Source organism: Prinia subflava, chromosome 18 (genome assembly GCF_021018805.1).
Source record: "Prinia subflava isolate CZ2003 ecotype Zambia chromosome 18, Cam_Psub_1.2, whole genome shotgun sequence".
Classification (NCBI taxonomy): Eukaryota; Metazoa; Chordata; class Aves; order Passeriformes; family Cisticolidae; genus Prinia; species Prinia subflava.
In genome coordinates, this window is record NC_086264.1 from 11,290,406 (window position 1) to 11,302,203 (window position 11,798).

Genomic DNA, 11,798 nt, shown 5'->3' on the forward strand with positions numbered 1-11,798 from the left:
CAGGAGTTATACTTTATGATCCTTCTTGGGCCCCTTCCAACTCAGGATATTCTTCTATGAGTTAGGATAAAACAGAGCACTTGCACAGGAGGCAGAGAGAGGTGGCTGTTGCTCTCAGGTGCTCAGGCTTAAACCATCCAAACAACAAAAAAAGGAGAAGAAAAACTCTGGTTGTTTTGTTGCACAGATATTTGCCCTACTTTTAAGAGCCAGTATGAATTGGGTTTGTTTTTTTTTTTTAATTGTGGGCACAGGTATCCTTGTGATTGTCTCTGAATGTGTCAATTCACATTGTTCCTGTCTTCAGGCATGGAGTGAACTGAAGGAAAGTCCCAGCTGATGCTTGCATTAGAGTCTGAAACTCTGAGTGAAAGGAATTCAGCCCATCTTTCTGCAGTTTTGGGAGCTGGCCAGGAGCAATTTAACTTCACTGGGAAGTTTTTTCTCTTAGACACATGTATGGGACACATGTACAGACAGTCTGAAGGGACTGTATTGTCAACTCTGATAGCTGCTGAGATGTTTAGTGCTTGCTCCTATATAAAGATAATACAGAGCCATTCACACTGAAATCAGTAATAAAAGAAATGCATTGTAGGAACATGATTCCTCAGAGATAAGATTACAGATTTCATTAGGGTGAGAGAGTGCACACTTTGGCATCTCATCAGCTTTGCTGCTGCGGGGCTCCCAAGGGGATCAAGGTTCATGTATGGCTCAAAACCCGTGTCCTCAGGAGTGCACAACTCAGTAATTAATTCCACTCTAACAAATTCTTTTCTATCTTACTGTCTCCAAGGCCATCCCTGTCCCAGGTGCTTATTTGTCACACAAGAATGCATGACAAGTGTTCACACACTTTTCCTCATCCATCTTTGGGCAAACCGGTGGAGTATGGCAGGATTACATAATGTTAGTAACTGATTAAACGTTGAGTTCAACCTTTCACGCTTCTGCTTTGTGTTTGGTCAGATATGAGGCACACCCATAGCATCCAGTGACCTTTGGTCAGTTCACAACACATAAACCCTGAGATGTTAAACACACCTTAAGTGAGGTACCACCTTATCAGACAACCCTTCCAAGTAGCTCCAAACAGCATGTGCTGTTTGAATATTAAATCTGGCAGAAGGTCACCACCAGCTGCCCATTTATCAAAACAAAAGGTGAAATCTGTACAGCAGCCACACCATGCAAGGTGAGGTCCTGGACTGTGCCCCTTCTTTGTTTGGAGTTGAATGAGGCTCTGCACTTTCACCTCAGCACTGGGACGCAATGTCTAAAAACACAATAAAAATTTATTACAAGGAGGAGAAGAAAACTCATCTTGTATGAGTAATTGCTATTGAAAGACTCAAGGTGATGAACCTCAAGGAAGGGATGTAGACACTGAATCTAATGTTGCTCAACATGATGCTCACCAAGAATTCTCCTGAGCTGCAGACCAGGCTGGCAGTACTGTGCAGTACTTCCAGCTTGGTGTCAGACCTCTCAGGAACCATCAGGTCTGTCTCATTGGAGAAAGAACATGATGGGCCTTTCCCTTGTAAGGCTTAACATTCCCATAACAAACGACTTCAGCTGTGCCCCAGAACAGTACCAGAGAAATCACACATTTTACTTGAGTGGGAGGTTTCCTAGTATGTTTTGTCTTAAAGGTGTTTTGACTCTACCTTGCTTTTCAGGCCAAAACCTGGCTTACTTGAGAATTAACACACCTAGGAAACACCTAAGAGCTCTGTTTCCTCTCAGTGAGCACAACAGTCCCTTGAACTGCTGACACCAGATCCTTCTAACACCTTTCCATGCCTGCTGTCGTGTTTTCCTTCCCATCTCTCTGATTTCTTTGAGACAGTAAGTCCCAGGGAGGGAGCTGAAGCACCCCAATGGCAAGCACTGCCCCCTCTGTGAAATCTCCTGAACACAAACAAAGAGCAAGGACAACTTGATAGATGTTTTTACATCCATCCATGGCTGTGCTAATTTGTACCAGCGAGTGAGGTGTTTATCCCTGGAGAGGACACAGAGCACCCACGACCTCCTCACTGCTTCCATCTCACTGTTTTCTTCTCCCTGCTAAATTGCTGTCATCTTGTGGCAGAGCAGAGTGGGGGAATTGCCTGTGGACAAACAGGGCGGTGCTGAAGAGCTGTTCCCCCTTTGTGTGCTGAGCTGAGCAGCACAGAGGCAAGCGGAGCTCTGAGCATCCTTCCCTTGTGCCCTCTAGTGACTGACACTCTACTCACGGCTCATGCTGCACAGGTTCCTGTCACCATGAAATTTTCCTAGTTTTCTAAGCGTTCATATTAAAGTAGAAGTGTGCACCTTCTCACACTCTTTCATGTAAACAGCAGATCAAGTTTTATAAACATTGATATTGTTTCACATTCCTTTCTGAAACAGACAGGGTTGTCTGTCAGTCCCTTTGACCAAAGTGGCTGAGAGGTGGAAATACCACCCTCCAATCCATGGTCACCTTTCAAAAAGTATAGAATAAGAAGTAATAAACAAAGGGGGAGATTTTTCTCTGCTTCTCCATGTGTTATTTGAGCGTGGCAAAAAGTGACAGGTTCCTGGGACACAAAGCTGCTGAGGGGCCAGCCCCGTGCAGGAAATAGTCTCGAGTTTGCCCATTAGTGATAGTGTGAGAAGTGAAGCTTGGTGGTCTGGTTTAATCCCCTGTACTTCGTGCAGGCAGCACCGCCACTGCTCTGGGCAAAGCCTCACCTTTTTCTGTTCAAAGCAGTAAACCCTAAACCAATCTGAGCCAGAGCAATCCTAGTCCCAGGTTTGCCTGTTTGTCAGCATGGCAGGCCCTGGATAAACCATTGCACACCCAAGTCCCAGCACAGCATGTTACACCCAGCACCCACAAGCTGCAGGGCTCCGACCCACAGAGAAGCCACTCCCATGGGAAGGTCTCTTGACAAGGTTTATGTGGGGAAAGCAGAATGACTGGGAACCCCACAGCATCACCATCACCCCCCACTTGTGTCTTGGTGCTGGGGACAGTCCAGGCATCAACAGGGTTCAGTGCTCTTGGGCCTCTCTGAGCAGTGGGCAATGCTGTCACCAGGTCTGCACATCGGTGGTGTCCACAGAGAAGTTGTTCCCATAGCAGATTTGGCTTTTATTTTATCTTCTGCTCACTAAATTTTGTGGTCTGGCCTCATTCCAATGTGGGTGTGCAAGAAAAAGCCTCCTTGACCTGACAACCTCCTTGTGCCTCTGTCCACACAGCCTAGAAAAGCACAGCACTGATTCTGGTGCTGCAGAAAGACACACAGAGACATAAATAACACCACACAGGAGGAAGACAATGCTTTTATTGCCGCCTTTATCCTGGGAAGAGGGGATGGAGCACAGCAAAGGCAAACTCCTCACGGTGCATGTTCCAACATCCAGGGCAGCAGCAGCTCCTGCCTGCAGTGGCTCCACAGGGAGCACTGAAGATGGCAGCATCTGCAAGGGGATGGGAGAGCAGTGTCACCCTTTCCTCAGCCATTGCTGCTCCGGCAGCAATGCCTGTGTCTGAGGTGCCAGAGGAAAGGGAGAGCCCGGGAAGGCACTGGGTGCTGTGCAGCAGTGAGACAGAACCCCCAGCTCACCAGAATGTGCCCATCTCCTTCCTGCGGTTGATGTCCCTCTTCAGCTGGCAGAGGGCGCACGGGCTGCACCACCAGGTGGCGCAGAAATCTCCCAGGATGGAGCCCTGTGGGGTAGGGGACATTGCATGAATAACCCCTTCCCACACCACAGGTTCAGCCTTTCAGCCTCTCTATTTATACTGTCAACACCCCATGGCAGCTCTCACACCTGCTGCTCACATCCTGCAAGGACTGGGATGAAGCTGTGTGTGCTGGGATCACCTCCAGCTCACAGTGGAGAGGCAGGAGCATCCCTCACTCCTGCCCATGCAATTCCCAGCCTCTGCCCTTCCCCTCGGGCACCCCTTTCTCCTTCCCCGAGCCCCCAGCGCAGCACCCATCCCGTGGCTGTTCTGCTGTTGGGACCCTGGGCTGGCCACTCACTGGGATGTTGTATCTGGTGCGGTACAGGGTCCTCATGGCCACGCTGCTGCCACACAGGCAGCACTCATCCATGTCCCCGGCCACCTGGCAGCTCAGGCAGAGGTGGCAGAACGTCCCACAGAGACCTGTGGGACAGCGAGACGTGGGCTCAGCTGAGGGGTGCAAAGACGGGGAAAAGGGGGAAAAGCCAGCCGGAGCAGCGGCTCTTGACATCAGGCAAGAGCTGCTCTGCCTCCAGTGCCCACAGGAGTGAGGGTTGCAGCAGGGGGGATGCTGCAGGAGAAGCACATCAGCAGAATGAGGGGATGTACTCACACACGCCGCAGTCGGAGCAGCAGTCCAGCAGCCCTGTCTGCCACTCCCCCGACTGCTGGACAGCTGAGAACTGGGGCTGGACTGTAATCACAGTTTGAGAGGACATTGTCAGCACGGGCTCAGGTCCCTGCAGGCAGTCTGTGGTCTGGAAGGAAAATCAAAGATGCTGCTGGTGTTTCTGAATGGGCGTCTTGCTCAGGCTGCTGCTTTCAAAGAAAGAACTCCCAGGGTAATGCCACCCTCTCCACAGCTCTGCCAGCAGCTGCCACCACCTGCTGATGCAAAGCCTCCCCCGACACCAGTCTCAGAGCAAAGGCAGCAGCACATCATCCCTTGCCTATGGGAGTAAAATGCCTCTGTGAGAACACAGGTCCCTCTGCTACAGAACTGCACCGCTTCAACACCTCAAACCTGTCTTCTCATCTCCAAGTCATCTTTCATCATTATCTGTGTAAAATTATGTAACACTGTGTACAATTTTCTGCATTTTGGGATGGGTTTTGGTTTGGGTTTTCTGTTTGATTGTTTTTTGGGGAGGTTGTTTGTTTTGTTTATGATCACAGTCTCACAAAGTTAATGCTGCTCAGTTCTAGCCTCCCCAGCCTCTCAGGAGTCACCATAATCTTTGTTTTTTTCTGAGGGAATCTCAGCCAATTTGCTTCCCCCTCTCCCTTTCTTCTTCACTTGCCTTCTAAGTGTGCAGTGGGTTTTCCTTGTCTCTTTTCATCACCCTGAGCCCTGTCACCAGTTCCTATCCCTCCTCCACTAAACTGTCTGTGCCAGCACCTCATCCTCCTCTTCCTCAGTCCTGTGGGGTCACCATGGCCTATGGAGTTCCTCTCCATGCCATCCTTCCTAAGCAAGCATCCTCTGAGAGTGGGAAAGCTCCTGCTCCACAGCACCACCTCCAAAATCACCTGGCCAATGTAACAACTCCACCTGCACCTCCATCACTCCCTGCCACCCCTGCAAGGCACAGAACCAGCTTCTGCCACTCTCACTTTTGGAGCTTTAATTAAAACAAACAAAAAAAAAAAAAAACCCAAAAATTAGAGGATGCTCCCACAGGAAAAGTCCCATGCAGACACACTCCCTGCCCTGTGCCCAAGCTCTGTACAACTTTGTTAAACACTCTAAGAGGATTGTTTTCCCATCAGAGTTGTACATTTACACAAAGTTAAACAACACAAGGAACGGGGTGGAACAATTACTCTGCCCAGCACTGTGATGATGAGCACAAACATCAGAGTGGCACTGGCTGTGGCATTGTATTTGCACTGACTAATGCCAGCAGGTGGCAAAGGGAGGATGGCTCTGCTCCTGTGACTCCCCAGCATTTACAGACACATCCCAGCTGTCAGACACAGCCTTTGCTGCAGGGCCAGCCCTTGTTCCTGGCAGTCCCAGGAAGAGGAAAAAGATTGTGGAAATATGGTGTAAAAGGAAGAAAGCTGGTAAAAATCTCCACATGCTTTGCTCCTGACTTTCTGCAGCTTTCTGGACGTGCTGTCCCTATCTGAGACACCTGTGAGTGCAGCAGGGGACACTGCACCCACTGTCCCTCTCTGGATTCCTCCTGACCCTGCCTTGGCCAGCTGTCCCTGTTTGTTCATCCATGAGATCCCAGGTAATTCCAGTCCCCTCTGCAGCCAATGTAACACCTCCTGGCATGCCAGAACAGCAGCCCATCCTGGAAGCCTTGGCACACACTGATTTAAGAAGCAAGAACCAGGAGGGGCAGGGGAGGAGGCAGACCATGCATGGCAAGCCCAGCACGGGGCTCCCATCCCAGGGATGCCCAGCAGCAGGCAGGGCCACAGAGACCACAGGGAGAAGTGTGCACAGGAGCAGCAGCAGCAGCAAGAGAAATTTTAGGGGCAGGATCCCTCCAGTCAGGCTTCCTGTTCCCCTCCCCAGGCAGGAGCACACCACATCCCCACATGGGTGGAGGCTGCAGTGTGGAGCAGGCAGCAGCCTGGAGAAGCCTCTGCCACACACTCACCCCCAGAGAGACAGCCCAGGCCCAGCACAGCACAGCAAACCGTGCAATTCTGCAATTCTGTGCAATTCTACAAACAGCAATTCTACAATTCACAGCCTGCTGGCATCACCAGCCATGCTGGAGTCACTGATGGGGACAAAAGGACCCTGAGGTGCATGCAGCCACATGTCACCAACAGCCAAGGCCATAAAGCAGCATCCACTGGCACTACGTGTGCACAAATGAGCAACACAGTGCAGGAACTGCTTCCTCTCCCCACATCTGTCAGCATGTCAGCATGCAGGATGCTGTCAGCACACCCACCACACTGTGGCTAACCCTGAAGCAGTTTTCCAGGTAGAAAACCTCACCTTTGTTGCCAGCCCTTCCCCTTGCCCAGCATCACGGCTTCAGCCACCAGCAGTTTCCATACCACCAGCAGTTTCCATACCACCACCAAGGCAAGGCCATGCCATACGTACTTTCCAAGCTGTCCTTGTCCCAGCAGGCACGTGTCCTTTTCCTGGTTCTCCTACTTTATATGTGCTCTACAAGTGACCTCTGCTCCCTCTGACTCACAGCAAATGCCAGCTAAGGTGCAGCTTCCCTGCTGCGTTCCTGCTGCCTGCCCTCGCCTTTCCCCACCCAGGGCCCTGGTACAGAGGTTCCCAGAGGAGCAGTTTGCTCCCAGGCTCCTGTGCTGCTGCAAGTGCAGCACCTTTCCTTGGTCAAACCTGAGCAAGAACTGCCTGTGACTGCACTGGGTGACACAGGGGCAGCTTCTCTCAGGCTAAAAATGCACTTTTCTGCATTGCCAGTGATGATCCATAGGATCTCTGGGGTTTAAGCAGTGTGGAGTGACACCACACCCACCTTGCAGCACAGACAGTCACCACCTGCCATTCAAAAGTTTTGTGGTGAAGGTGAAGGCAGAGTGAGGACAAAAAACCAACCATATTCTCCTTAAAGAATGAAGCTGGGAGATATTTGTAGGGATCAAAAGTCCTTCAGTATTTCTTTTGAGAGTGATGGAGGGAGTGTGGGTGCAAGCTCCACCTTCTGGATGGGAATGCAGGGCTCACAGCCCAGTGCAGACAGATGTGTAATGCCATGCAGGAAGGTGACACTGTTTTGTCCCTGGAGAGGACACAGAGCACCCACCACCCAGCCAGGTTTTTATTGGGTGGGGAGGTATTTTTACTGATATCCATGCTCAGGGTCCATATCTCTTCAACATCGAGGTGAGCTGGTGCCAGGCAGCCCCAAATGCCCATGGCCTTTCTTTTCAGGAAGGTGGCACTGACCAACAGCTCTGGACACCACCTGGGCCACCACAGCAGGGACAATGCTGGGTGCCCTGCAGATGTCACTTGCCTGCAGGAAGACCCAGCTCTGCCCTGCAGCAGTAGTCTGGGAAAAAAATCCCAAATTTTGCAGCTTGGATGAGCAACGCTGACTCCTTCAATGTATTAAATATCCTTTCTAAAAGCTGATCCAATAGCAAAGTATTAGTGAAAATCTCTCTCTGCAGCAGGCACGGGGAAATCTCAGCTACACCAGGGGCTGCTGAGATGGGTGGAGCAGGAGAAGGGTGGGTGATCTCAGGTGGTGGCATACAAAAGTGACATACACAGAGGTAGGAAGACAAATTCAAAACTTTATTTCTGTAGTTAATTCAGGAAACTCAAATGCAAACAAGGCAAGCCTCACATGGTGCATTTCCCAACAGTCAGGGCAGCGGTGACTCCTGCCTGCAGCAGCTCCAAGGATGCAGCGAGGATGGCAGCATCTGCAAGAGGATGGGAGAGGAGTGTCAGGGACTCTGTGTGTGCCCCCAGTCCTTCCCCCTCCACCCTGCACAAGATCCCCAGGGACATTCTGCTTCAGGACAGGTCACTCTTGTCACCTGTCCATGGCCATTTCCCCACTGCAGCAAACTTTGGTGTCAAAGATGTTGTCAGGAGAGGTTCTGGGAAGCTGCCTGGCTGTGTGTGACAGCTGATTTATGGACCAGCACCCCCAGCTTACCAGAATATGCCAAGCTCCCTCCTGCGGTTGATGTCTCTCTTCATTTGGCAAACAGAGCACACGGGGCACCACATGGTGACACAGAAGTCAGAGCAAATGGAGCCCTGTTAGGGAGAAACTGGTTAGGGACAGAGGCTTCCCAGGAGCCACGTTCCAGCCAACAGAATGTTCATCACATTCCAGGTCAAGCACTCTTTTTTCCTCAGCAGGCTGCAGCATCCTGAGTAGAAAACACTGAAGCCCTGGGCTGGCAAGCCCCAAGCACCATGAAAAGGAAGGAAGGAGCCCTTTGTGCAGGCTGCAGATAGCTACTTATCTTTTGACTTCTGAGGTTCAGAATGGGAAGAAAAATGCACACAGGAACAGAAAATTTGGGGAAAACAAACTTAAGCCCCCCTGGTTTGCAGTTGGGATGGCAGCAACCACCTCCCCTACAGGAAGAAACAGCCTCACATATGTGCTGTCCACCTTTCTCCCAAACCTGATCACAGATCTTTATCAGTGTAACCAGCTTCCCCTATTCTTTAGTCAGCCCACGGTTATCTCAAATCTTTCCCATCTTTCAAAACTCAAAGGAGGAAGCAGCAGCTGAGGTGGATACGGATGGGAAAAAAAGGACAGAGAGGAAATCACTGCTGCCCTGTGCCCCTCAGTGTAGAGAGAGGAGCATTGGGAACACCCTGAGGGGCAGCAGGGCGAGGGGCAGGCTGGCACTGACCGGGATGTTGTATCTGGTGCGGTACAGGGTCCTCATGGCCACGCTGGTGCCACACAGGCAGCACTCATTCATGTCCCCGGCCACCTGGCACGCCAGGCAGGGGAAGCAGAACATCCCGCAGCAGCCTGAGGGGAGAAACACAGCACTGCCTGAGGCTCTGGGAGCACGGGAGCAGCCAGGGGAGCCAGGCTGCAGGGTTGGGGGGCAAGAGGAGCACATTCTGGGCACTCACAGACACCACAGTCGGAGCAGCAATCCATCAGACCCGTCTGCCACGTGCACCTGGAGACCGAGGACACGGCGCCGCCGTACTGCGGCTGGATGGTCACCACGGTGGGGACAGCCATTGCCAGGCCTCTGCTGAAAGAGAGAGGAAACTGCACACTCAGTGGCAGAGCTGTGGTGGGTCTGAAGCTCCAACCAAACTGGTGGTTGCCACCCTTCAGCAGGCTGGCTTTTGCCCAGCTCCCTGGCTGCTGCTGGAGGTGATAGAGCATAACCATGTCTTGCCTGCATTTCTATCTTTTTTAAGTTTTCTGCCTTGATAAAATCTGCTGTTTTATCTAGCCTTCCAAAGTTCCAAAGTTTTCTGCCTTGATAAAATCTGCTGTTTTATCCAGCATCAGGTCACTGATGTTCCCCTCTCCACCCCATAAAGGCTTTGCTAGTGCTTAGGCACAGCTCACTGCCTTGTGCTGAGCTGGGCTGGGCAGTGAAGCCAGGCTCAAGGGAGTGACTTGGGCACTCCGGCTGTTGTGTTTGGTGTGTTTTACACAGGATGGCTCTGGCATGGGCACAGAACACGTGGGAGGAACCTGTGGACTCATTTCCTCATAGCAAAGGCAGGCTACACAGAGAGAGATTCTATAGAAACTTGTATCTCTGGTTCCTTGGCTCAGAGAGCCAGAAAGGCAGAATATCCGTGTCTGAAGCCTGATACTCTCTCCTTGCCTTGCTGTGGTTAAGCAAGTAAGTAAACCTTGAAAACCAGTAAGCCTCAGGTATAAAATGATAATAATGATGATGATGATAACAGTGAGACTAGCAACAAGAACAATTTCTATCTAATTCTAATTCCCTAGCCAAGTAAAAAGGCACAACACATTTCTAGGTAAAAATTCTAAGAAACCTTGGGCTTGGGTGAGGTTCTCTGAGATAAGCTGCCTGCTCATATCTGTTGAGGTTTTTTTCTATAAACTGGGTTGGTTTTTTTTATTTCTTAGAAAAATCAATTCGACGCAGGCAGACCCACCCTGCTGGATGGGTGGGCTCCTCCCCCTTCTCCTCCCCCTGTTGCTTCTGAGCACAAAAGCCAGAATAGAAACTGAAATGAAAGAGTGATACTGGGGAGGGGGAGCACCCTCTTTCTCCATCCTTTGGAATAACACGTGCTTCTCCAGAAATCCCACTCCTGGCTGCAGCTGGAGGTGGCATCAGGTGAGTGTCCAAAGGGAAGAGGAACCCCTGTGCCTACCCACAGCTTCCCTCTACTGCCCACAGCAGTGCCACCGACACGTGGTGAATCTTTTACAAAGGCACAGTGTCCTTTACATGAGTTTTATTCACCTATTTTCTCCTCTCCTAGCTGCAAACAATAAGAGTTTGAAGCATAGCTGCACTTGCCATCGACAGCACACCTCACTGAAGGGACAAATAAGCACAAAGGGAGAGCAGGTATCAAAAGCCATCAATATCTGAGCTTCTGGTAGGGCAGCCCGGTTTAAACAGAGAGTTAAACACCAGTCAGATTCCTTCAACACATTTATACAATTCTGTTGGCATCAAAAAGCAGCAAGCAAAGGTAAATTCTCCGTAATCCAGCTTTTGTACACAGCTTTTTAAAAGCCCCTCCATTTCCCCAAGCAGGATTTGCCAGATAGTTTGATTTATATTTTGTGCTAAGCAGGAAAAAAGAAAAAAATTCCTTACTTTGATACTATTATCCCACTCTTCCCAGGCTAACAAGTTACCAAAATTTCCATGCTTTTAGAGAACTAACCTGGTGAGCAGCCTTGGTCAGTGCAGGCTTCCTCTCCAGCTGGGACCCTGCACAAAGAGGCTCTGGCAAAGATGAAACTAAACTTACTCCCTTGGATGTTTCCGATTGGTAGCCAGCAGTAAAAAAACGTACAATGGGTGGGAGGTAACATGAAGGGGGAAGTTAGGAGTTGTGCCCTGTCCTTACAACCACAGATCATGCAGAAAACACTCTTTTTCTTTTTTTTTTTTTTTTCTTTTTTTTCCTTTTCCCAGGATTAGTTATTTAAAAAAAAAAGTTTGCATGTTTATTGTCTTATTCCCCTTAACTTTGCCCACATGTTGTTGCTGTCTGGGGGAGAGCAGCTCTGAATGATGTACTTTCATCAGGACAGACATTTAGGTTTTCATTTCTTAGAAAATACACCCCACATGGAGGCTTTCCAAAAAATTAGGCTGACTCCCTAAGTGCCATGCCCTGAGCTACAAGCCATGTAAAATTAACCTAGCACTTACCATACACTCACATAAATTTCCCTTTATGAGATACTAATATTTACAGCTTCTGCACTAACATATATGTAATGTATGTAACCCAAATATGTAACCATGTGCAAATCATGATGGTTTTGGATGCACTTCCACATTTTCTGGAGAATCTGTGGCACCAGGACAGCAGTTTTTTGTTTTCCAGCAGGATGCACACAGCGTGCAGAGGTCCCAGATAGGATCTGGGTGGCTGCTTCCT

General features: G+C 50.0%; 2 protein-coding genes across 5 annotated transcripts; both read right to left on the bottom strand.

The window, feature by feature from the left end:
- Positions 1 to 3,315: 3,315 nt before the first annotated feature.
- LOC134559973 (placenta-specific gene 8 protein-like) lies at positions 3,316 to 6,942 on the bottom strand. Of its 2 annotated transcripts, XM_063415354.1 has the most exons (5): positions 6,810 to 6,942; positions 4,347 to 4,491; positions 4,032 to 4,156; positions 3,609 to 3,712; positions 3,316 to 3,462 (listed from the first exon to the last, which is right to left on the bottom strand). In XM_063415354.1, coding segments are annotated over exons 2-5 (336 nt in total). In that variant the 5' UTR covers positions 4,453 to 4,491; positions 6,810 to 6,942; the 3' UTR covers positions 3,316 to 3,461. The 2 variants fall into 2 exon arrangements, with proteins under 2 accessions (XP_063271424.1, XP_063271423.1); XM_063415353.1 differs by lacking the exon at positions 3,316 to 3,462 and having other exon boundaries at positions 3,605 to 3,712.
- Positions 6,943 to 7,964: 1,022 nt separating this feature from the next.
- On the bottom strand, positions 7,965 to 11,226 carry LOC134559941 (placenta-specific gene 8 protein-like). 3 transcript variants are annotated; one of them, XM_063415298.1, is made up of 5 exons: positions 11,073 to 11,226; positions 9,306 to 9,433; positions 9,074 to 9,198; positions 8,356 to 8,459; positions 7,965 to 8,116 (listed from the first exon to the last, which is right to left on the bottom strand). In XM_063415298.1, coding segments are annotated over exons 2-5 (345 nt in total). In that variant the 5' UTR covers positions 9,421 to 9,433; positions 11,073 to 11,226; the 3' UTR covers positions 7,965 to 8,115. The 3 variants fall into 3 exon arrangements, with proteins under 3 accessions (XP_063271368.1, XP_063271366.1, XP_063271367.1); XM_063415296.1 differs by lacking the exon at positions 7,965 to 8,116 and having other exon boundaries at positions 8,352 to 8,459; XM_063415297.1 differs by lacking the exon at positions 7,965 to 8,116 and having other exon boundaries at positions 8,352 to 8,459; positions 9,306 to 9,430; positions 11,073 to 11,214.
- Between the last annotated feature and the right edge of the window lie 572 nt (positions 11,227 to 11,798).

Excerpts from the sequence above, each read along its gene's own strand:
- LOC134559973 (XM_063415353.1), bottom strand. The coding sequence starts at position 4,452 with ATGTCCTCTCAAACTGTGATTACAGTCCAGCCCCAGTTCTCAGCTGTC. Across the intron at positions 4,157-4,346 it reads CTGCTCCGACTGCGGCGTGT|GTCTCTGTGGGACGTTCTGC; the intron begins GTGAGTACATCC and ends GCTGTCCCACAG. Across the intron at positions 3,713-4,031 it reads GCACCAGATACAACATCCCA|GGCTCCATCCTGGGAGATTT; the intron begins GTGAGTGGCCAG and ends CCTACCCCACAG.
- LOC134559941 (XM_063415296.1), bottom strand. The coding sequence starts at position 9,420 with ATGGCTGTCCCCACCGTGGTGACCATCCAGCCGCAGTACGGCGGCGCC. Across the intron at positions 9,199-9,305 it reads CTGCTCCGACTGTGGTGTCT|GCTGCTGCGGGATGTTCTGC; the intron begins GTGAGTGCCCAG and ends TTCTCCCCTCAG. Across the intron at positions 8,460-9,073 it reads GCACCAGATACAACATCCCG|GGCTCCATTTGCTCTGACTT; the intron begins GTCAGTGCCAGC and ends TCTCCCTAACAG.